The following is a 24210-nucleotide window of genomic DNA, read 5'->3' on the forward strand; positions in this document are numbered from 1 at the left end:
TGTGTGTGTATGTGTGTGAATTTCTGCCTCCTGCTTGTGAATGACGTTTTACCCCCAATACACTGCGCATGTGTGTTTGTTTGTGAATGTGCAGAATGTCTGCGTGCATCTCCATATAAACAGCACTGCCACAGTATACCCTGAAGTGTACGTAGCTGCAATACAAAGCCCGGCCTCTGCAGTAACAGGGCCCTCGTTTTCTGCCTCATGAACAGAAAAAGCGAGCCGGCATGAGAGAGAAAAATGGCCGAGTCATTTATTAACTCAGAGTCACATTAATGAGCCAATACTGTGTAATCTCCAAATGCGTTCATGATAAATCGCTCCAACAGGTCGTTGATCTTTGCCTTGTTCTGCTCCTTCAAAACCCTGATTTCAAAAAGTGCCTTAGTGGAGTGTTTTTTTTTTCCCCACAGAATGTGGAGTATGAAATTTGGACAATAACCAAAACAGTTCTTGTGATGTGAAGGAAGAAATCCTTCTCAAGAGCTTTATCTGATTTGGAAAGAGAGTTTCAGTTCAAAATGGCAGGAGTGAGGACAATCCCTGCTCTGTCAAGAATTAGAGCCACCTCTGCAAATAGGCCAGTGTGTAATGCCTGGGGGTGGGAGTTTCACTGCGGCTGGGGTTTCCGTGTAAATAAACAGTGTGGGGGTCTCAGTGGGCGGACAGACCCCTCACTCCCTGGGGTTTGGCCCGGCCTTTTGTTGCCTTTAATCCAAGCACTCTCTATTGAAAAGCATGAGGGGGTGCCTGGCTGAGATTAGCCCGCCGGCTCTTGTGTGTGCTTGAGGTTTTTTTTCTCACAGACTTCCTTCATACATTTGGAAATAACACAGTTATGCCACATCCTCAAGGTGGCTGACAAGAATGACAAGTAAGACGACTGCTGGGCAATCTCAGACCTTAACATGACAATATGACCTCAGCATTCCTGAAAAAAACCTCTGCTGTGAAGCAGCCACATTATACATGCTCCAAACTGAAACTTAAGCCATTCATTTGAATGCTTTTCATCAGGATGACTATAATGAGGCATGGTTTGTACAAGACCATTTGTGTAAAAACTACACGTCTTGTCTCTTACTCATTTACCAACTCTGAGCATGTGTTATACATTAAAAAAAGTCTTGAGATAATATAATTAGTCTGTTTTCCGCATCTGGTGTTGTCTTTCTATGTTTCACTGGCTTGTTATCGCGGTCGAAAATTAACATACAGAAGCTTATTTTGTTTTCGTCATTAATAAAACAAGAAGTTAAGTGTTTTCTGTTTTTTACATCTTTTGATTCATCCATCCATACATCATAACATTAGTATTAGGATGACACTCATGTCTTATGTTTCGAACAGCTCGATTAGCCTTTCTGGTGAAGGTAAACAAGAGCCTTTGGCCTGCTCACTACATAGGCCCAGATGTAAAGAAAAACTACAGGTTGTAATGTTACAACTGTTTGCATGCTTCCTTTCTTCCTTTGTTTAATGTAGGCTCTCATTACCACGTGGTGGTAACAGATTGTTTGAACTGGAGAGAAAAGCCATTCGAAGCTAATTAAGCAGCCATTCCGGGCTCTATTCACAGGCAGAGGACCGAGGAGCACAGGCATTTGTCAGCGCTTGACCCCGCGTGGTATTGATTGACAGCGCTGCCTCGTGAATGACAGGCTCGCCGCGGCTCAGCCAATGGGAAGCGGGCGAGTAAGTGCACCGCGCTCTCATTGGTGGACAGGCCTTAAAGCCGCAGAGGAGACCCCACGTGGGGGCAGAGTTGATCCTTCAAAACAAGGCTTGCTCTCAGACATGGCTGATGTTCATATCAGACAAAGGCAATCATCTCGCCTCCCCCCGCAGTGCAACTATTACACAAATGCTGATAGGGAGAGGCGCGCAGACGTGTTGTGAAAGAAGCGTGAGATATTTAAGGCGAACAAAAAAAAATATGTATGCCGAGTTGGCCAGGTAGCTTCAATTTTGAGGATATCGTCGATGGATTGGGCATTATAATGTGTCCTTCACGGGAGTTTAACCTGCACATATATATTGGATACTTTTGATATTTCACAGCATATTGTTTCAGGTTTTATATCCGTCTTATACAGACAAGTTCTCACTTCTTTTTTTTTTCCTCGTGGGGGGGAAAAAAAAATCAAGACTTCTTGTTGTAAGCTACCTCAGTCACACCTCCCTCCCTCCCCGTCCCCACTGGGTGGTGTTCTCACCCAAAAATTCATCAACTTTATTTCGGCAGCTAAAAAAAAAAACAACCCTAATGAGAGGCGGATGTGGAATTTGTGCTGTCTCTGTCAAATTTGGATATCATCGTCGGCACATCAATGCCTGCTGCTGCTGCTGCTGCTGCTGTTGTTGTTGTACATGGTGGGACGGACGGATGATGCCTTGTGGATCAGCGGGATGATGTCATGTATCGTTGCACCCCACGTGGGGGCCGTCGCTCTCCGATAGGCAGATGTGGCCGTACTCCTTCTGAGTAATCCGATTGGACAGATAGGCTCTTTCACGGCAGTTCAGTCCTGCTGCCTGTGTGTGGCAACCGGGGGTAAGCTGGACAACTGAGGGGGAAATGCGAGATTGTGGAGAGAACCATGTTACGCTTTTAAAGAATCTCCAGCCTCTTCGAGTCGGAAGACAGATTTTTGGAAGCGTGTTTATATGCGTTTTCGCTCTCTCTCTTTTTCTTTTTTCTTTTTGTTGGATTAACCTTCTACAAAAAGGCGGATATTTCTCGGATGGTTCGCGGGGCAGAATAAAGTAGTTTAATCGAGCCCGACCGCATCAAATTTTCTCCCAACTACTCCCTCAGTGTGGCTTGGTTGCGCTCCGGAGAGAGAGGGAGAGAGGATGCTTGTTGAGATCTGCGTCCACCACGCTTACATGAGGAGGGATTCAACGCATGAATTATAGCCTCTACTCTGTTTCCTCTTTAAAAAAAAAAAAGTCGGGCGGACGGCTGGGACGCACGCACGGGTATGTAGCCTATGTACAAGAACTGTTGATATTTTCTTTAGTTTGATTTCCTATAGGGCGTAAGCTTAAGCGGCGGCACCGTTTCCCATCGCTGTACGCGGAGTCAAACAGGAGGTGAAAGCAGCTGCTCTCGGCAACGTTGTTGGTCATTTGGCGAACATCGGTCCAAAAAAAAAAAGAGGGCCACAAAATAGCGAATTTTTTTACGCGAACAATTCCGTTTTACTCAGCAAAAGTGGCTCCTTTTTTTATTTGTGTGTGTGTTTTCCTCAGTTTAAAAAAAAAAAAGGAGATTTTTTGTTTCAGTGTATCGCTTGACCACTGACCGAATAAGGTCATCAAAAAGACAGAAGCGCTGGACTTGTGCTGCTGTTTGACTCCAGATACATGCAACATAGTGAACTTGCCGTGCGCTCTAGGAAAACCCTGCAAATAAGGCGCACGCAATTGTTGTGTTTTTTTTTCTTCTCGCCTTTAGCCAGATTAAAACGCGTCATTTTCCAACACAGGATTTTCACGACCCCCACCCCCCCCCCCTCCTCCTCATCCTCTCCCCCCCCCCCCCCCCCCACCCCTTACCCTCACCCCCCTGTCTGCTGAGACTGGAGTGGCTGTGAGCACATTTCAACCATTTTGCCAAAGGACCTGCACACTGGAGACATAAACAAAGGATACATTACAAGATGTATCCACAAGGCCGGCATCCGGTAAGAAGCGCTTCCTCTACACTTACAACAGCTTACATATTTATCTGACAGTGTTGACATGGATCCTGACTGTGCCGTTTCTCTCTGAAGTCTGCCACACACACAAAAAAAAGCGTTTTCCACTCTTCATGTAGCTCATCGAATTTCAATATTACGATAGCCTACATTTATGCTACACAGACTCTGCACTTAGTGGTAAATGGATGCAGATGGTTTGCATGCCTGGAGATATTCACTCAGCCGTACACTAACATATGACTGGGCTGAGTAGGACAGCAGTTCACATCTGAAATGACATTTTCATTTTCGGTGTGAAAGCCTATTCAAGTTGTGTTATTAGCTTTCTGGAGGTGTGAAGCAGAGCCACCTCTTTTGCTGTGGTAATGTCTTACTCACCAGTGCAGAGGAGATATTATCCTGAAAGTAGTCAGTAATGTGAGAACTATTCAGCTCCCTTCAGCACCATGGGACACACAATGCAAGAAAAATGATGAATAAAGTTTTTTTTTTTTTTCTCTCTGTGACTGGACTGATGTGAATTTTTTTTTTTTTTTTTTACAACCTTCTTTCAGGCTCCTCATCAGCCTGGCCAGCCTGGCTTCAAATTCACTGTAGCAGAATCTTGTGACAGGATTAAAGATGAATTTCAGTTCCTGCAAGCCCAGTATCACAGGTAATTATCACAAACACACCAACGCGTGGCGGCGAGTCATCCACACTTCCTCCTCCTTTTTTTTAAAAAATGTAATGGTTTAGGCTAATATTTGGTTGTTGACTCTTGCTGGAAAGCAAAGCGACACTGCTGCCAATTGGTTAAGTGTTAGTGAGGTATGGAAGAAATGGAGATGCCTGAAATTGACACCTTGTCCTCTATTTTAGTCTAAAGGTGGAGTACGACAAACTGGCCAATGAGAAGACGGAGATGCAGCGCCACTATGTCATGGTAAGATTATGTTACAATAGGGAGCAATTATGGTTCCAAATTGCGAGGCTTGTTGAAGATGTAGTTGGGGTGGAGTGAGACGGGCTATTGTGATCACCTGTGTGGTGGTTAGGGCGGGTTGAGTGTCAGGTACAGGCCTGTGAAAGCCCCCCCGGGGAGGGGGGGTTTGATGTAGCCGGTTGTTACTGCGAGCTCCTCCTGACGGGCGGGCAGTGGGCGGTTGTGGGCTGAGGCTCCATTATAGCGCGCCCCTGATCTCAAAGGGTCGACCGCAGCGTTGCCCTCTGTGCGTGCTGATCTGATTATTCTCCTAGGAGACTCCGCGCTCACACATACGCATGGCCATAAATTAGCTGTGAGCTGATGGTGGAGGGCAGGAGTAGTCAGTCCGTGGGAAATGCACCACAGCAAACAAAATGGAGGCCGTGGAGCACATGCTGCAGTATTACTGTGCACTGTTAGTTTCTGTTTGAACCCAAATTATTTTTGGTTATTTTTAGTTTTTCAGTCTAACTGTTGAAAAGCAGGTGTGCTATAGTATGACGCAGGGATTTAGCTGAGACATGACGCAATCGGAAGGTTTCCTCTGCGGTCAGGCCTCTGTTGTCCCAGGTAAACACACCGGGGGTTGACTTAAACCAATACATGCGAGCTTCAGTTTAACATTCTTCTCACAGGAAAACAACATGTCAGCCGGACGGGAGGAGGTTAGGTAAACATGTAGGGAAGTATCCCACAGCCAGCACTGGGTGTCGGGTTACGTTCCGGCTGTGGGGCTCTGATCTCAGACAGAATGGCTCTCTTGTTTGAGAGTAATTTTCGAAGAAGCTAATGGACTGAATAATGCATTGGCCTCATCAAATACAGGCTGACTGGAAAGCCATTTCTGCCCTGGCTGCCACTTGTGGGCTCCACGGATTACATTTCAGACCAGACAGACCGAGCTGGCCTGATATATCAAGAGTGTTGAGCAATTGCGTTACGCTAAGTAAACAGACATCCTGGAGATCTGAGGGATGAAGGTGGCGATCAATAAATCTAACCCCTTCTTCTCTTGGCCCGCTCTATAAACAACCAAATATCGATTTATTGGCTATTCGCTGTCAGCTGCTCAATGAACTCCTTTTTGTCTTTTCTTAGTTTATCACGCTTCAAAATGGTCAAAACCATTGGATGATGTAATCAGTGATGTAACCAGAAAAAAAACAAATGATTTGAAGTAGCCTATGTCAGTTGCATTGACCACATTATTATGCGTGTAGAAATAAAAACCAAAGGCACGTCTATGAGAGTTACTGCATACATACAGTAAATGTTAGCACAGCTTGCTTGTTCATCCGACTTCTTCTTCTTTTTTGTTCATTAACACAACAAACTGTTTTGCCTTCCTCTTTCAGTATTACGAGATGTCCTACGGGCTGAACATAGAGATGCACAAACAGGTAGGTGCCGTCATGTTCATCATATTTTGCAGCTCAGTGGTTTCTCACAGTGTCAGGGGATGTGAGACCCAGGGGGAGCTGCTCATAGACTGTGTACTGAGCGGCGCTAATAGGCTGTAAACACACGGATCTACTGCACACAAACAAGGCAGAACAACTGCGAACTTGTACCGCCGCATGCACAAATTGCTGTGACTCTTTTTTTTGTGTGTGTTAAATTTACCACTGGTGTAAGCCATGGATTAGTCTCAGCCTTGTGATAAGATTAAAAGTAGACTTTGGCAGGCTCAGCCTTTGACTTAATGATTAAAGGGAGAGGATTGCTGATGGGTCAGTATTTCTTCTTAAGATGAATAGTAATCACAGGACCGGGGCAAATGTCCTTTGGTCACTGATTGTGCATTTATCTTCATCAAAAAGATCCTATCTGCCATTGCTCCACAGATCAATTACACTGATGATTGAGATTGAGATAAAGATTGTATGAATGAGTAACCCGGAGATTCCCATGCATGCTGCTCTTGAACCAGTTGGGCTGTCCCCTCTCCTACCACAGCTCGGCTTGGTTAATGATGATAATGGCAGCGTGGCGGATTGGTGCGGTGGGGTGATCCATCAGCGACCAGGGTAGTGTGTCACACTGCCACATGTCTGTCAGGGCTCGAGCTGCTCTGATAGCTTCTGTCAGGCACTTATCGCCAACCAGAAGAAAGAGGAGGAGGGGGGATGGGAGCCAGAGAGACACGTAGGAGAATAGAGCTGGGGGGGCGGGTGGGGGTCGACAGCTCGGCTCTGTGTAAACAGGTTAATCGACTGATCCATTTTAGCGCCTGACTTTTATCAGGAACCTCAACAGAGCTGATGGAAGTGCCTGAATAATTCATCAGTGGGGCCCTAACCTGCTGAACGGCGTGTTTGTGAGCAAACAGTGTGGGCCCCGTCCAAGCAGCTCCCCAGCTTACAGCTCTGGTGGAAGAGTAGGAGGAGAAGAGGGGGTGTGTGGTGGGGGAGGTAGTGGTTAACAGGCAGGGTTGGGATGGATTATTGGATGCACATAGGCATATTATTTTCCCTGCCATAAGATTCATTCCACGGTTAGGTGATCCATTCCTGTAACTGTGCCTTTTTCATTACTGTGCAGGAGAATAATTCAGATTTCAGAATGCACACACTGGAACAGCTCTGACGGGCATGACAGCATTTCATCTGATCCCTCTGTCATTGTTTGTAGATTTAAAAAAAAAAAAAAAGCTAATTTCTACTGTTTGATGTCAGCCATTAATTACTATCATCCAGAGCTTGTCTTCAATATCATGCGGGTGTTACGTATAGTCTTAACACAAGACGAAACTATGGCTGTGAAAGGCACTTGCTAAGTAGCGAGCAATCTGTCATACACGGAGCCAAAGAAAACTTTGTCAGCCAGTAGATTGCAGTGTTCATTTTTAAAGAGGTGTGCAGTGACGTGTGGTTAAAGAAACTGTGGCTCTCCAAGCCATCAGTGCTCCCACATCACCATTCTGTCATGTCGGACTGGACTAGAGGGTAATGATTACTGCTTGTTGACTCCTGGGTTTCAGGTCCATTTACAAAACCAGAAAGCTAGTATTTTATAATGAAGAAGGCTTTGATGTTCTTCTTTTTTTTCTGTCCTGGAGAGTTTATTGTTTTAAGATCACATAGACTCTGGAAGTCACCTGACTGCTGCGGCTCACAAAGTTAATTACAGCCGTGACTCATGCGTTGATTTTGGCAGACTTTTGGCCTTGCTGGGATCAATACAGACGATTTAAAATGTCAATTAGAAATGTATTCTTGGACTTTCCTCACATTAACGAGGACTCTCAGGTTTTGCGAAACATCTCAGAATAGTAAAAAAAAAAAAACTGCCTCATTTTCTAGTTTTGATGATCCTCAAGTGAAGTGCTAGTCTAATTTTCATACACTAGAAAATCTGGAAATAGGCAACGCTACCATCTTGGACAAATTGGAGGCCCTCTAAATCTGACAAGTCAAGTGTTATTTAGACAGATCATGTGACCAACACTGCTAGTGGTTTCTCTCTCTGTATTTAATACTCATCAGTGTCTCGACTCCATTTTTCCCAATGCTGATAGCAACAGGCGAGTGAATACCTTTCCGCACGCCATTGACAAGCCAGCCTGAGAGTGCTCTTAAAGTGGTGCTACACAGGTCCGAGTACCTGTAATTGTGTAGCAGCAGCGCAAAGCTGGCCTCTCGAGGGCCGAGCTGTCATCTACTTAAAGTGACAACAGCCCCATTTTTATCTGCTGGCAGAACCGGGGAGGGGGGGGGGGGGGGGGGGGGGGGGGGGGGGAAGAATCCTGCTAGCACTGCACTGTATCTATTTTGACAGCACTGGCAAGCCGAGTTGATGCCTTTTCCGTGCATTTGCATGTTGTGTGGTGAGAGTGTAGAGGCTGCCAGTTGTTTAGGGCACAGCGGATCAGCCACCTCCTGACCTCTCTCAGCCAGCTGTCACCATGACACTAAGCTACAGAGGAGTGGACTGTGCGCTCAAGGCCTTTTCACAAATCCTGTCAAATGTTCGACTGCTATTGACATGGCTTATCTCTACAAACATGGATTATACAGGCTCTGTAGCTTTTCAACCATTTCTAAGGGCGTTCTTGAGCTCTTGCTAGAGCACTTACTACATTGTATTAATACTAATGCCCATAAAACCTTTATCTAACCCTCTAGTGCTTTATTGGTTGTAGGTCACATTTATAGTGTGTGAGAGGGGATTGGAGTTCAGTGTCTGCAGACGGTAATCAAGTTATTATAAGCAGTATCTCCTGGACTATTGTACTTTGTATTATACACGTTGCCATATATTTGTTTCACGTTATTGCCTCTGATCCTCGGGCTTTACTTTGTTCCATGTGATATTTCATCTTGGGCTTGTTGTTTGTCCTGCTGGCTCGTTCGGGTAAGTGGCTGTCCACGTTGCAGCTTGGGTCAGCAGGTCTTGTTCTGTTGGACATTACTCTCCAATCTCTCTGGCTCTGCTCAGAGGTAATACATCTGGCTGCCAAAACTGCCTGGCATTTCTGCCATGTGTAATAAATAAGCTGGCGGTCTGCAAAGTACATTGTGTGTGCTGCTCCAAATGAAAAATCGGAGAAAATCCCTGTGATGTGTTTGTGTTCCGCAGTGGCCTTGGGTTGAACTGCAGCTCATAAATTCCGTAGATGATGGAGCTTTGGCACTGTTATTTTTCTGCTCCCAGCGCAGACGTTCAACCTGAGGGTCTCATCTCCCACCCCTGGAAGAAGAAGAAGAAGAAGAAGAAGAAGAAGGAGGCAGAACAAGCCGGCTGTGCTGTGTTTTTATAGGGGGAGGGAGCGCACACACACACCTTTTTCCCGTTGCTCCTTTTTTTTTTTTTTTACCCATGATTCATTTGCTACGTTCATGTGATCGACAGGCTGAAAATTCAATTTAATGACCTGCCTCTAAGCACGTAATATGATTTTAAAACCCTGTTACGGTCAAGCAGAGGTGCCATTTGCATAATGATCCTAGCGAGATATGGGTTGTAGCCGTTGCCATGGCAGTCGGTAGACAAGCGGAAGAATGGAGGCAGAGCTGTGCGGATGGATGTGAGGTTGGGAGGGCGGAGGGTTAGACAGCTTAGTGCAGTTAGAAAATGGACAAGGCTTTGGTCTTGGGAAGGCAAAGCTCCAACACACTGCATGCTGGAAGCTGTCTTCTAATGGTATCGATCACAGATTTAAAGGTGCTCTTGAGGTCATTATGGTTTGTAAACTTTGCTCACTCTGCATTTCTAACGCTTAATGTAAACCGCCTGCACTGTCGCATGTAAGTAAACAGTGCAGTCTGGTTTGCGGACCTCACTTCCTGGGGTGTGGTTGTGTGGTTTAGCGCCGAGGTTAACTGCAGGACAGCGCTGTTGCAGATGAGGGGAAGGAGGGTTAGAGTTAGAGAGGATCCTCTCAGCACAGCAGCACTCTGCCTGCTCATATCCGTTTAGCATGGAGTGCACTCTCAGCACAGCTGTGCTCCATCCCCCTGGGCTCTCCTAATGTTTTAAATATTTCAAATGTCAATATCACGCTGTTTAGAGGATGTTGAGTCAAGCAGTTCTGATTGCCGCAGTAATTGACTTAATCGGTGTAAACATTAAAGGCGGGGTTAGCTGAAGTCACTGTTTGTTTCGTACTTTATCGTCTCATTTTGCTTCTCTTTTGTTTTGCAGACCGAGATTGCCAAACGGCTCAACGCAATTTTAGCTCAAATTATGCCATTCCTGTCTCAAGAGGTAAGTTTTGAATGTAGCGAACATTGTCACTATTCATAAAAGCCACCTATTTCCTGAATTAAAGACACTGCTTAAAGTCACATGTCAGGTTAAGCAATTTTGAGTCATTTTTTTTTTTGGCCCTCTCTTTAAAAGTTTGAAGCAGTGGTCGGGGGGGGGGGACAAAAAAGATGTGAAATTCAATTCAATGAGAACTGATGTGTGATAGATGTTGGCATGCCTCACTCATTGTCTGTAAATGTCTCCCCACAGCACCAGCAGCAGGTTGCTCAGGCAGTGGAGAGGGCTAAGCAGGTTACTATGACCGAGCTGAATGCTATCATCGGGGTACGTGGACTTCCCAATCTGCCTCTCACCGTGTGTATACCCCCTTTTTATTCCTTTATTTTGACCTTGATTAGCGACTAACCTGCACATACGATGATCACTAGTTAGAAATCATGCTTTTCCAAGTCTTAGTCTTGCACCAACTAGTCTGAACTGTTAATTGATTACAATGTAATACACCACCTATAAAGTTTAATTAGCATCTTCTTGACTCGTAAATATTTCCTCACATATAGCACTTTATTCTCCACCGCTACATTCAAACTATATGCGCAGCAAACACGGCTCCAGAGAGCTGGTCTTTTGCTCCGGCTTTGGTCTCTTTGGCATCTTCACTGCCTTGTTGTGTGTTTATAAATGTAAGCTTGAGAGCTCTTGAGATCCCCTTTGCAGCCTGTATTGCTTTAATTGGCAAAGGTTTTAACGAGGAGCCTCATCCCTCACGCTGACCCGGATAGCTGTGGGAATTAAAAGGCTGAGGGTGAGCAGAACGCAGCCTAGCCGTGCTGCGAGCTAACCGATACAGCGCGGACAGCAGACGGCTATCAGAGCTCTGCAGCACACTTCTCTTTGCTCACCACCACAGCACTGCGCTTTGGTATATGGTGTTCATCCCTGCTTCAAAACACCACCCGCTCATTTATCAGCTGTGGTCATATTGCCCTCTTAAAGCTGAACTGATGGGGTGTCACCCTCGGTGCAACACTGAGGCTATCAGTGATCTTATTTCTACAGTTGAATCTTGCAGAGCCTTTAGCATGCCTAAGAGCAAGGACCTAATGGCTGACTTTATTGGAATTCAATTAATGGCCCCTTGGTGACCTTTTGTTCCAGGATAATTGAACAGAATTTGTCTGAGTAGGTGTCTTACAAATGGATGGAGAGTAGTTTTCCCCATATGTTGACTGGAACAGCTGCTGTATTAATCTTTCATCAAAGCGGATGCAAGCCGCGGTCGTCCTTTAAGCGAAGCTGGTTTCATGTGTTGCTGCTTCAGGTACATGTTGTTTTCACGATACAATATTTGATTCTTGTGGTGCCTTCACATTTCTAGCTCTCGTCTTTGCAGTGTTGCTCTCTGTTAAAAGTAAGAAGCGTTATGATGGACAGTTTTAGTGGGAAGAAACTAAAGCCTACGAAGTTGAGTCCCAACCGGTCTTATGATAACTGGAGCCAAAGAGTAGCAGCATTCGTAAATATAAGTTTGAATGTTAACTTTCAGAGGGCTCTTCACATGGGCCATACTTTGTTGTTAGGTCCATGTTTTGTGTTTAATATATTTCCTTGAATGGAGACATGTATTTATTTTTCCCACATGTATCCCTGGGTTCAGTAACAAATGTACCCACCTTTATTTCATTGAGCACATTTGACAATCAAGGCCAAATTTGTATCGTCGTGGTGATGAAAAATGAGGGGTTCTGTGTGTGCATGTAAGGGGGACTTTGTAATGCAGATTAATTTATACCTGGGTCTAGAAACAATAAAAAATGCAAGTCTGGTGAAGAGGAGTTATTTAAAAAATATTGGACAAGCCATTCATGACTTTTGTATTATGCTCTCTTTTTGGTATCAGCCTGTTTTAAGAGACTGTTAGGTCTCCACCAAAGTCACTCTCTGGGTGGTCATGTCAGAGGAGGTGGAAATGTAGCTACTCTATGTTTTACGAATGCCTGTCCATTAGTTATTCATCGAGGAGAAGCTCAGTAGGCATGCCAAAATCCTCATGCATATTGTAAAGCAAGGTGGGGTGAAAGAGCGTGCCAGGCAGACAGGCAGTATCCTGGAGCCAGCTGCATGCCTTATTGATGGGGCAGAGGGCCATTAATAGGATGCATCTAGGGCATCTGCTTGCGTGGAGATGAACCTGACAGGTGGTGCTTCCTGTTTGAATAGATAAAGCACAAAAATATTGAAGTCAGCCAAGATGTAGTTCAGATAACGCCACCTTTGTCCCAGTGAGTGAGAGAGTTTTCTTTGAGCAGTCCGGTTTGGTTCAGCACAGTTTGGTACGGTAAACCCAGAACTGGCTTGCGTTTCCACAGCCAACCAAACCCTTATTTGGTAAGCCGAGTGTAAGCCAGATAGAGATAGCCGCTTCAGCTATCTTAGAGTGTGACTTCATAGCAGCCCAACACAGTGTAGCCCCCTGTCAATGAAGTTAAATGTTCAAGTAGAACAGGGGCACGGTAAACAAGGGACCCTTTAGGGTGGGATTGGTACCCATGGCACCCAAACAGAAGGCTTCCAAAAAAGGAGGACGGTACGGCTCCCTTATTTTGGTACCATTCCCAACTTTTGACGGTGGAAACGCCAATAAATGGGTTCCGTACCGAACTGAACCGGACTGCTTGGTGGAAACGGGGCTTTTGTAACACAGTCATTTAGAACATAAGATGATTGAGAGAGCACAGCGGACGCAGTGCCTTTTGTTCAATTTTTTCTAATGCACTTAGTGTGTGCACACATCTGGGCTTGAAGGGCTTGTACACTTTTCCTTTTCAAGTGCTATGCTTTTCAATATAGTAGTTGGTGTACTAAGTACACTAGAGACCACTATAATACATTTGCTTGATTTGCCTTTTTGTGTTTTTGTTTTTTTTTAAGTACGTACACTCTTAAAAAAAAAAAAAAAAAGGGGGCAAAGAGTGGGTCTTTATCTTAGAATATTAAATTAGAGGAAATAGGCCAGGCTCCTTTCTTTATTTATTATTGTCTTCATTTATGGCCCTCTAATGAGGGCTCTCGCTGATCAACCATGCATATTACCCATCAGTGCCTCATTAAACACAATGAGCAAGGATGGCTCTCCCCTGCCAATGAACTGGCTCCTTAATTTCCCTCATGGACACGATACTATAACACACTCGCACTCTCTCTCCCGCTCTGTCCCTGTGTGTCCTGGTAACATTTTGTAATTGGATTGACATCTGTCCTATAGAGCTAAGGAAAAGGTTGCAAGTTAAAAACCTTAGATTTTTCCGATCCCATATTCTCTACCTTCAGGGCAGATATACATCAGACGGCAAAGGCAATTAAAAAGTCCCTCCAGGTGTGATTTCTAAGGACATATTTAAAAAAAATATCTGCCAGTTGATGAATCTGTTTAAAAAAAAAAGGAGATGAAGACATTTAAAGCATGTTCCTACTGAGTTAATGTATGTTTTCCATGTTAGTCTGGCTCCCCTCATTGTTCTATGCGTCGTACCAACTACCCAGTCGTTACAAAGTGGCCGTAGTTGTTCTCTGATTGAAGTGGGCCTTTTAAAAGAAAGGAGATGCATGCTGTAACAGCAGCTGAATTATTCAGCTGGCTCGTAGACGGGTAATAAATTGCTGATGTTTTTATTGGTGTCTCAGCTAAGTATTATTTAACCTTGCTTTAAACTGCTTACTTCAATGCTGAGTGCCTTTTAACTCCCATCCATTTCCCTGTGCCTCTCAAATATTGATGGTGAATATTGGAGGGTTGACTGAGTGCCAGCATGGGACCCCTGGTCCTGGCTCCCGCAGCAGTCTTCCAGACGTGCATACACACACGTACACACACTGAAATACTCAGAGTGAGAGGGAAGGAGTGCCAACTTCGGGCACTTAGTGTTACATCGGTCTCTTAAAGTTTGGGTGTGCAAATGATTCATGTTCTGTTAATCCAGGAACATGAATAGTAAATAGACACTGGTGGTGTTTTTGAAGAGTTTAAAAAGCAGGTAGTTGTTTAGCCCACAGGCTCACAGATTCCTGCTCAGCTTCATGATCCTTAAGAGGATTGCTTAACTCGCCTATGGCAGCAGTGCTGTAGTCCTGCAGTATGAAATGTGCTAGTTTACCTGATGAGAAATGATTTCCTGTCCATCTGTGGTGTGTGTCAAACTTTGCTCTGCTGTTTCATATTTTTTTTTTTTTTAAGCTAATCATGCAGCTGTAACTCTGTGTGAGTGAATGCCTGCAGGCCCTCCGTGTTCTGCATTAGACAAGTTGAGCAGCTGATCGTTAGTCATAACTTCTTTCCTCCTCAGCAAAGATGTAGGGCTTATGCCACTTGGGCCATGATTTAGAAATAGCACGGACGGGGAAATTGCTGTCTGATCCTGACAGTAATAGATGTGTCGATGTGCTAATATCATCCAGGGTTTAACTGATCAGCGTCATGTTTAGTGTGTGGTTTCTCCTTGCCCTATCTCTATGACCCACTCGGTGTCTGTCTGTCTTTCTCCTCGTCTACTTGCAGCAGCAACAGCTCCAGGCGCAGCACCTCTCCCACTCTGCTCACGGCCCTCCGATCCAGCTCCCACCTCATCCCTCAGGCCTGCAGCCGCCCGGCATCCCCCCTGTGACCGGCTCTGGATCAGGTCTGCTGGCGCTAGGGGCCCTGGGCAGTCAAGCACACCTCCCAGTGAAGGACGAGAAGAACCACCACGATCTGGAACACAGAGGTGAGGAGTTGAGCTCGGGCATATCGCTGCTTAGCAGGTTTATTTAGAAGAACTGACACATGTATTAATTTAACATTATTGCGTGGAGGTAAAACAGGGAAAAACCAATTTAGTGCAGCATGCTTGTCACTCTCTAAAGCAGAATGGTAGGGCCCTTAGGTGAGGAGCTCATCCTGTCTGTTCACATTCTGTCTGGGTAATGAGCTGGTACATTCCCAGCCTATGACTGCATAAGCTATTCAACAGCTCCAACACTCGGCGATAAAAGGGGCCCTGTGCCCTGCAGTTGATTCTCACACGTTCAGCCAGAAGCATCTGTTATGATACGCTAACTGACTTGTTTTTTTCCCTTTTGCACCACTTGGTTTCATCATCACCTTGACCGCCATTGTGACGTCTGGGACACAGAGAGCACGGTGAGTGTCCCAACCCACAGCTGTTTTCGTTGCAATGTTTGTTGGTTTAATGAATCATTATCGTCTCGACTGCAAAAGTCAGGTGGGGGGGAAAAAAAATCCTGCTAACAGCATGCCACTGCTGATTTCATGCACTGTTGTAATCTGCCTTCAATAAAATGATTAATTGGAAATGAGGTTTGGAATATAAGTCCTGTGCTTTTAATCCAGAAGGGAAATGACTGGTATCATGCTGGAGAGATTAGAAGCCTTGTAATTTCATCACAATTAAAGAAAGACCTGGACTTCCCCTTCTTAAAGGATTTATTTGATCCCTTCTACTGTCTCCCTTGTTTACCAGCTCACTCGTTCTCCTCCTTGGCATGTGATGAATATTTATGAACACAAATGGAGAATTGTTTTGTTTCTCTTTCTCTCCACCCTGTCTGGCTGAAGCTGCTAAAGCATTTCATTTGAATGGCTGCGATCTCTGATGGCTTGTGATGGGCCTGTGAGATTGTGTTTCTGCCGGCTGAATGGGTGCAGTCATGTCTGAAGAAATGGAACTCCTGGGGCGATTAGCAGGACTGTTTTGTTTCTGTGCTCTTGTCCCAGGTCATCTGATAGCAGAGTGGTGACTTTGGTTAATGAGTCACGCTAAGCATCTCTTTAAAGGTCAGCCATTATGCAGACAGTGGCCCTTTGCCCAGACTGCGAGTCCATCGGCCATTGTTCGCTTCCTTGGGCTGCCACCGATTTAGTCCATGTCGTTGCTTTGGTCTTCAGAGGAAGGGACGGAGCGAATCAGAGGGACTTGGCAGTTTATAGGCTGATGGCAAGCTACTGTGAAAGAAGCTGGACACCTGCCTAGTTCCTCCCATTCTGTTGGTGTTTGGAGTGAGCTGTCCCAGCTTGTGTGGGCAGGCGTGCTCCATGAAGAAGCACCAGTCAGTCCCACGCTGCTGGTGCCCACTGGCAGGATATAGATTCTCTTTCTTTATCAGAGCTCAAAGCCTGAGTTGACATGGTGCCCGAACACTTTGCACTGCGGCAATCAATGCCCGATGCCTACAAATACAGTCTCTCTCTCTCTCTCACTCTCTCTCTTTCTTTCTGTGTCTCTCCTCCTCCTCTCTCTGTCTCTCTCTCTTTCTGTGTCTCTCCTCCTCCTCTCTCTCTTTCTCTCTTTCTGTGTCTCTCCTCCTCCTCCTCTCTCTCTCTCTTTCTGTGTCTCTCCTCCTCCTCTCGCTCTCTTTCTGTGTCTCTCCTCCTCCTCTCTCTCTCTCTCTCCCCCTTTCTTTCTGTGTCTCTCCTCCTCCTCTCTCTCTCTCTCTTTCTTCCTGTGTCTCTCCTCCTCCTGCTCTCTCTCTCTTTCTTTCTGTGTCTCTCCTCCTCCTGCTCTCTCTCTCTCTGTCTCTTTCTTTTTCTCTCTCTTTCTTTCTGTGTCTCTCCTCCTCCTCTCTCTCTCTCTCTCCCCCTTTCTTTCTGTGTCTCTCCTCCTCCTCTCTCTCTCTCTCTTTCTTCCTGTGTCTCTCCTCCTCCTGCTCTCTCTCTCTTTCTTTCTGTGTCTCTCCTCCTCCTGCTCTCTCTCTCTCTCTCTCTTTCTTTTTCTCTCTCTTTCTTTCTGTGTCTCTCCTCCTCCTCTCTCTCCCCCCCCCCTTTCTTTCTGTGTCTCTCCTCCTCCTGCTCTCTCTCTCTCTCTATCTCTTTCTCTTGCGCTTAGCCTGACAGACTCTGGAGAAAAGGCCCTCTGTTCAGCCACAACACACTGCTCATGTCCCTGTGAGGCTGTTTGTTGTCCAGTTATGAGGAGGAGGGAGCCCAGCACAGAAAACAAGCCCTCATCCTTTCAGTTCAGATAATGGCCCATTCTGTTGTTTGGCCAGGCACAGGCCTGTGTGTGAGATCGGGCTTGGCTGGTGTCAGGGTACTGCTTGGAGTGGGCCTGCAGCTGCATTTTAAGAGTGTGCTGCATCCATGACGTGAATGAGGCGCTTTTAGTATTTGGATTGGCTCAGTGTGTTCTCTGTGAATTTGTAACTGATGAATGACTCAGTGTTTTTTTTTTTTTTTTTTCGTTGTTGTTGTACGATTGGAGACAAAATGATGAGAAAAGTGTTTTTGGATTTTTCTCTTTGCAGAATAACTCCATATCCCCATCGGAAAGCTTACGCACAGCCAGTGAGAAGCACCGCAGCTCCTCTGACTACAGTTTGGACTCTAAAAAACGCAAAGTGGAGGAGAAAGACAGCATGAGCAGATATGTAAGTCTGCAAAGGAAATGTTTGGTGTTTAATAAAATATGCTTCATCACTTTTCTTGCTAAGAAATAAGATAAGAAAGTAGATAGCACTCCTTTGTGCCAATTGAATGTTTAGCTACAACCAGGATTTGGTTAACTTGGGAAAACTGCTATCGTGGCTCCGTCTAAAAGTTGAAAACCACCATTTTATATTCCAAAATGTTTTAAGTAATACGTGGTTTCAGATGTATTTTATATGTTTTTTGGTTTTTTTTAAAGAAAAGGAAAAAAGTCTTTGTGAAGGTGTCTTATTTGCCAATTATCTCTACAGGACAGTGATGGAGAGAAAAGTGATGACCTGGTGGTGGACGTGTCTAATGAGGTGAGCAGAGCAGCAGCTTCTAGTAAAATGGCGTGTTGATGTTGAGCTAAGACGAAGCTTTTTACGTGAGCGTTGAATCTTTCTGCATTTCTCCAGGATCCTGCCACTCCGCGCGCTAGCCCCGTACACTCGCCGCCTGAAAATGGCATAGACAAGCCTCGGCCGCCAAAGAAGGACACGCCCAATAGCCCGGCATCAGTGGCATCCTCTGGAAGCACTCCATCCTCCAAAACCAAGGAGCTCAGTCATGTAAGACACCGAGAGTTTGCAACAAACTAGGACAGAGGGGGTTTAAATGAGAATTGCAGAGAGAGAGAGCACAGGGATATGTGCAAATAAATCTGGGACGTTTTCTGCAGTGGATTAGGAATGGCTGTTGGTGCTCTAAGTGCATGACTAAACGTCAGGGATAATATTGTCCCGCATCAGGATCAGTCAGGTCTTCTCTGTTAATAGCTCAATGTATTTAACTATTCCAGGATTTTTCTCCCTCTGCCTCACTAAAAGATTAAAGCCAAAGCAGTAAGGGGATAAAAACAGCCCCATCTCCATTGTGGTCATAATAGGTTTTAGAATAAATAGCAGTTTATGGCTCTGCAGGACTATGAGGGTTGTCAGAATTAGATTGGATTAAGTTCAGTTTGCTCTCAAATTGTCAGTCTGCACAGTGCCTGCTTTCCCGGATTGTGATTGTGCTTGCTCTCTCGTTCCCTCGACAGAATGACAAATCCTCCACGCCTGGCCTCAAGTCCACCACCCCCACACCTCGCAATGATGCCCCCACCCCTGGCACGAGCTCCACTCCCGGGCTCAGACCCATCCTGGGCAAACCACCAGGCATGGAGGCTCTTGGTTGGTACCAGCCTTTTCCCTCTCTAACAACTGAGATAATCGTTTTTCCATCCTTCTTCTTATGCACTGTTATAATCACATACCAACGTCCCCCTTCTGTCTCCCACTGTAGCAGCCCCGGCTTTGCGCACCCCTCTGTCCATCGCAGGCTCCTACCCGACCCCTTTTGCCATGATGGGTCATCATGAAATGAACGGAGGCCTGACTAGTCCTGGTGTGTATGCTGGTCTGCACATCTCCCCTCAGATGAGTGTCGCAGCAGCTGCAGCCTATGGACGCTCCCCAATGGTAACGCTCCATCCTGCCCTTTTTATTTAGCTCTCCATCAACTAACTGAGTTTAAAGTTATCTGACATTTAACAATACACTAATCAACCTTTTTACCAAGTTTGTTGAAGAGATCAATACCCCTCTCATATCTGTCTGTTAAAGTGTCCCAGTGAAAATTTAGACCTCCAGTGACTGCCATCAGAGGTCATGAAATGATCATTTTTTTTAAAGGTTTCCATCTCCTCACTTTTTAGGGGTTTGATCCTCACACCCACATGAGAGCACCCGGCCTTCCAGCCAGCCTCACATCCATTTCTGGTGGCAAACCGTAAGCCTCTCACCATTTAATTATAATAACTTAATTTGTATAGCACTTTAAAAAACAAAAGGTTTACAAAGTGCTTTGACATATGTTGAGAATGTAAAAGCATTTTAAAGATATTTAACAGTTACACGTGCCTTTTTTCCCCCCCATCAGGGCTTATTCCTTTCACGTCAGTGCAGACGGGCAGATGCAGCCTGTTCCCTTCCCCCCCGACGCCCTGATTGGCCCTGGTATCCCACGCCACGCCCGTCAGATCAACACGCTGAGCCACGGCGAGGTCGTCTGCGCCGTTACCATTAGCAACCCGACGCGTCATGTCTACACTGGTGGCAAAGGTTGTGTCAAGATCTGGGACATTAGCCAACCGGGCAGCAAGAGCCCAGTGTCCCAACTGGACTGTCTGGTGAGAGCCGCTACATTTCATCTGTTAGGAATTTTTCTTTAGCCAGTTCTTTGTTTTTGTTTTTCTTTAAGGGACATGGAACTGTTTTCCAATAAATATCTGATAATCCTCTGTTAAATACAAGGAACATGCATCTCACTGACAATATTACAGCTAATTCAATGGTACACAAATGGAGCCAATGCTTGGGTCAGTTTTTACATTAAAAATGAGAAAATAGTCATAAAGCTTATGATGAACATTATGTAAAGCTTGAAATCTTATTCAATCAGTGAAGGACTGGCAGAATCCAAAGTGTGGTTTTATTATGACAGAAGGGTTTTCATCCTCTTTCCTTAACTCTCTCTAGCTCTGCTGCCTTAAACATGTATTGATCTGCGTTCTCCTCTCTGCAACAGAACAGGGATAACTACATCCGCTCCTGTAAGCTGCTGCCTGATGGCCGCACATTGATTGTTGGAGGCGAGGCCAGCACATTGACGATCTGGGATTTGGCCTCTCCGACACCCCGCATCAAGGCCGAGCTCACCTCCTCTGCCCCTGCATGCTACGCCTTGGCCATCAGCCCTGACGCCAAAGTCTGCTTCTCCTGCTGCAGCGATGGAAACATTGCCGTTTGGGACTTGCACAACCAGACTCTCGTTAGGTAGGGTGGAAAAAAAAAAACTCTTATTCACTCTTGTGTGGGCTTTGGCTTCTTGACAGAATTGTGGTTGTGTGAGTCATTCTGAAAGAATAAGTCAATAATATTTGTTTGACTTCTGACTTTGATTGTAGGCAGTTCCAGGGTCACACGGATGGTGCTAGCTGTATTGATATATCCCATGATGGCACTAAGCTGTGGACAGGCGGTCTTGACAACACTGTTCGCTCCTGGGATCTGAGGGAAGGTCGGCAGCTGCAACAGCATGACTTCACTTCACAGGTACGATCCTCTAACTCGCAACACATTGCTCAAATACACGCTGATCCACAGATTCGCTGAAGAGGGAGTATTCCCTTTTAAGTTCCGGGACTGTCGGTAAACACTGCTTTGTCCCTTTTCTAGATCTTCTCTTTAGGCTACTGTCCAACTGGAGAATGGCTCGCTGTGGGCATGGAAAGCAGTAATGTGGAAGTGCTCCACCACTCAAAGCCTGACAAGTATCAGCTCCACCTGCATGAGAGCTGTGTCCTCTCCCTCAAGTTTGCTTATTGTGGTATGAAAACATACTTAATCAGAAATGTCTCACTATACCTAACCACAGCGCTTTCCTGTTTCTTAACGTGTAATCAATATAAACGTTTTTTTTTTTTAAAGTCTTAATAACTATTTTGCTTTCAGGGTTAAATAAATGAAAGATTCTTAATATGTAGTATTGAAGTCCACGAGAGGCTGACTGTTCTGCGGCTTCTCTTCACAGGGAAATGGTTTGTGAGCACGGGGAAGGACAATCTGTTGAATGCATGGAGGACGCCTTATGGCGCCAGCATATTCCAGGTATGCAGATCAATACACTCTGTCTGTAGGCCGCACAAAGTTATGCACAGTTGGAAGGGCACAGTGACCGCTGTCTGACAGTACTCTCCTATCAGTGAAAACTGAACCTGAATTATTGACCTGACAAAGAAGTCTTTCTGAGCAGCGTCAGGCAACAACTTGATGTCATTGTAATCTAATCTTAACCGTTGGTCAGCGAATTCTCTCCTCTTTACATCAAAGATGGTTGAAAATGTTAACTGCCCCCAAGACTAATATGTTTTTATCTTTCTCAGTCCAAGGAATCGTCTTCTGTCTTGAGCTGCGACATCTCGACGGACGACAAGTATATTGTGACAGGCTCGGGTGACAAGAAGGCCACCGTATATGAAGTGATCTATTAGAACAGAATGCTTTGGATCAGAGCATGCTCGTGCTCAGGAACAGTAGACACTTCCTCCATCTACCTTCCCTCACACAGACAGCATGGATGTTGCCTGCTGCCCCGGGGTGGATGGGCAGGAAGTTTGGCAGTGCCAGACTGAGCGAGATGTTGGTGACGTTGTGGCCCTGGATGCTGTAATCTTATGGCTCTGCCCTTCCTCACTCATACAACTAACACTTGTACAGCAAGTGCAGTTCCCTGAGGCACTAAGAAGAAAATAATGTCTTGCTGTTTTTCTGTTTGTTGGATATTTCTTTTTTATTCGTCCTTTTTAATGTGGAGATAAAGTTCCATGACACAACTAGAAGCAGCGCTTCGCTCTGGAGCTTCTCCTCGGAGGTCCTGTGAAAAGTGTACATAATGGAGTAATAAAAGGCCTTTTATAGATTTATATTTTGGTGTCCAGTTACGCTTGTGATGGTTCTTTCTTGTTTTCCCCATGATTTTATGTCCCCTCTGGGGATGGAAATTAGATTAGGACTTTGTAAAAGGATATTCTATTTCAGTTTTTCCTCCCCCTCTGTGTCGGTGTCCAGAATGACCTTTTTGGAAATCTAATTTGGATTTTTTTTTTTTTTTTTTACTGACAACAGCATTTTTTCTTCGCTATTTGCTGTAACACAGAACACAGGAACACAGACGTTCATCAGATGGATTTAAACAGTGGAGAATTCTGGAAAGGACCTGACTTTTTTTCCCGGACAGGCGGCAGGAGAAAATCATGTTTTCAACCCATTTCTATCCTCTGGACCTGTTCAGTAGATATTCATCTCTGAAAAAAGACCTATCACACAGGACACTGGCTGCTTTCAGTGACCGTTAAACTGAAAACTTTCAACAGGAGGACTAAAGGATTTTTCTGAATAAGCAGCTGTGACCTGCATTCAACCTGTTCTCTCAACTACACTCGGCAAAGTTTAGTCATCAGTCCAGGAGTTAATTATTTCCTCTCTGGTTTGACTCTGTGACTGATGTGCAAGATTTACATGGTTACTCATAAAGGTGGCAAAAAAAAGCCATCACCATTTCCGGTATGCTCAGTTTGCTTTCATAAATATTTCCTAATATTCAACAACGATCTTCTCATCGACAGGAATGGTCTCTGCATAAGCACACGTTAGCCTGTGTAGCATACACGATTCATCATCCCTGAGGATTGTACAGTTGGCAGTTGTTGATAAATCAATAAACTGTTTTTATATTTAAAAAATCTTGACTGAATTCCTACTGTGCTTGGGCCTTGCTACTGTCGCAGGTTTTAAAGGAATTATTTGGTATTTAAATATAAGCTCATTCACTTCCCTGCCAAGAGTTAGATGAGAAGATTGACACAAATCCTGTGACTCATGTTCAGTAAATATGAAGCTACATTCAGCAGCCAGTGAGCTTAGGTTTGCAGAAAGATGGAAAACGGGGAAATTGCTTTAAGCCTTGCCATGTTTCAAAGTAACAATATCTCCTATCAACATCCTGGTTCAGTAATTTAGGGGTTACCTAGCAACAAATTGTGATTACTAGCCCACAGGAAGTGACGACTCCTGGCCAAGAAGTAGAATCCAGCAGGGCTGTTTTTTTTTTTTTTTTAAAGGCAAACTTGGAAGTTAGCATTACCTTTTAAAATAATGGATCCATAACTGCAAATATAGGAAGTTAATTTCAGGTTCTTCAATGCATTTGATGCACACAGGCCATCTGTGTCCTGATTAAACATTGAGGTATAATGTGTTGATCTGTAAGCTTTACATATTCATAAAAAGTTGCCAAGCAGCTTCCTCCTCTACATTATGCTAAGCTAAGTGTGCTAGATGGTGACTGTAGCCTGTAGCTTTACACTGACTTTAAATACAGTAGTGTCAATCATGATTAACACAGCAAAACAAAATGTTTACACTTTGGTTAAATGTCAATCATTTGCTTGCTATAAGTAAAGCTGATTTAGATTTATAAATGCATATTGGATTTTGTGCTACAATGGGACAGGGTTGAACCATAGACTGTAAACAATAGTGGATGAAGCATGAGTGATGTCACCCACTGGTTTCTGAAGGGCTGTTTTGGAAGCCTGTCCAACGCGGTTACAATGCTGACTCAAGCTTTTGGTCAACCTAATGACAGGCAAAGAGCAGGAGCTGAGGCGGGCCTTAAGCCTCATGACCAACCGCTACAACGCTGTTGCTTGAAGTCAGATCCGTCACGCCCATCGTTATGCAAACTCGTATCATTTATTAAACCAAAATGGGTGAGTTATAAAATGTGTTGATGTGATGGCTGCTTGTTGGCTCAAATTCTAA

The 24210-nt window shown here is 44.9% G+C and overlaps 1 protein-coding gene across 2 annotated transcripts; it reads left to right on the plus strand.

Moving 5' to 3' along the window:
• Positions 1–3535: 3535 nt before the first annotated feature.
• tle3a (TLE family member 3, transcriptional corepressor a) lies at positions 3536–23129 on the plus strand. 2 transcript variants are annotated; one of them, XM_061035501.1, is made up of 19 exons: positions 3536–3692; positions 4265–4365; positions 4572–4635; positions 6033–6077; positions 10321–10383; positions 10636–10740; positions 14942–15153; positions 17658–17805; positions 18115–18165; positions 18262–18414; positions 18885–19017; positions 19130–19305; positions 19542–19615; positions 19766–20015; positions 20414–20661; positions 20793–20940; positions 21064–21214; positions 21419–21495; positions 21771–23129. In XM_061035501.1, exons 1-19 carry the CDS (start codon positions 3669–3671, stop codon positions 21876–21878), a joined length of 2331 nt encoding a protein of 776 aa, XP_060891484.1. In that variant the 5' UTR covers positions 3536–3668; the 3' UTR covers positions 21879–23129. The 2 variants fall into 2 exon arrangements, with proteins under 2 accessions (XP_060891484.1, XP_060891485.1); XM_061035502.1 differs by having other exon boundaries at positions 10636–10710.
• The last annotated feature ends 1081 nt before the right edge of the window (positions 23130–24210 follow it).

Source organism: Labrus mixtus, chromosome 4 (assembly GCF_963584025.1).
Source record: "Labrus mixtus chromosome 4, fLabMix1.1, whole genome shotgun sequence".
Classification (NCBI taxonomy): domain Eukaryota; kingdom Metazoa; phylum Chordata; class Actinopteri; order Labriformes; family Labridae; genus Labrus; species Labrus mixtus.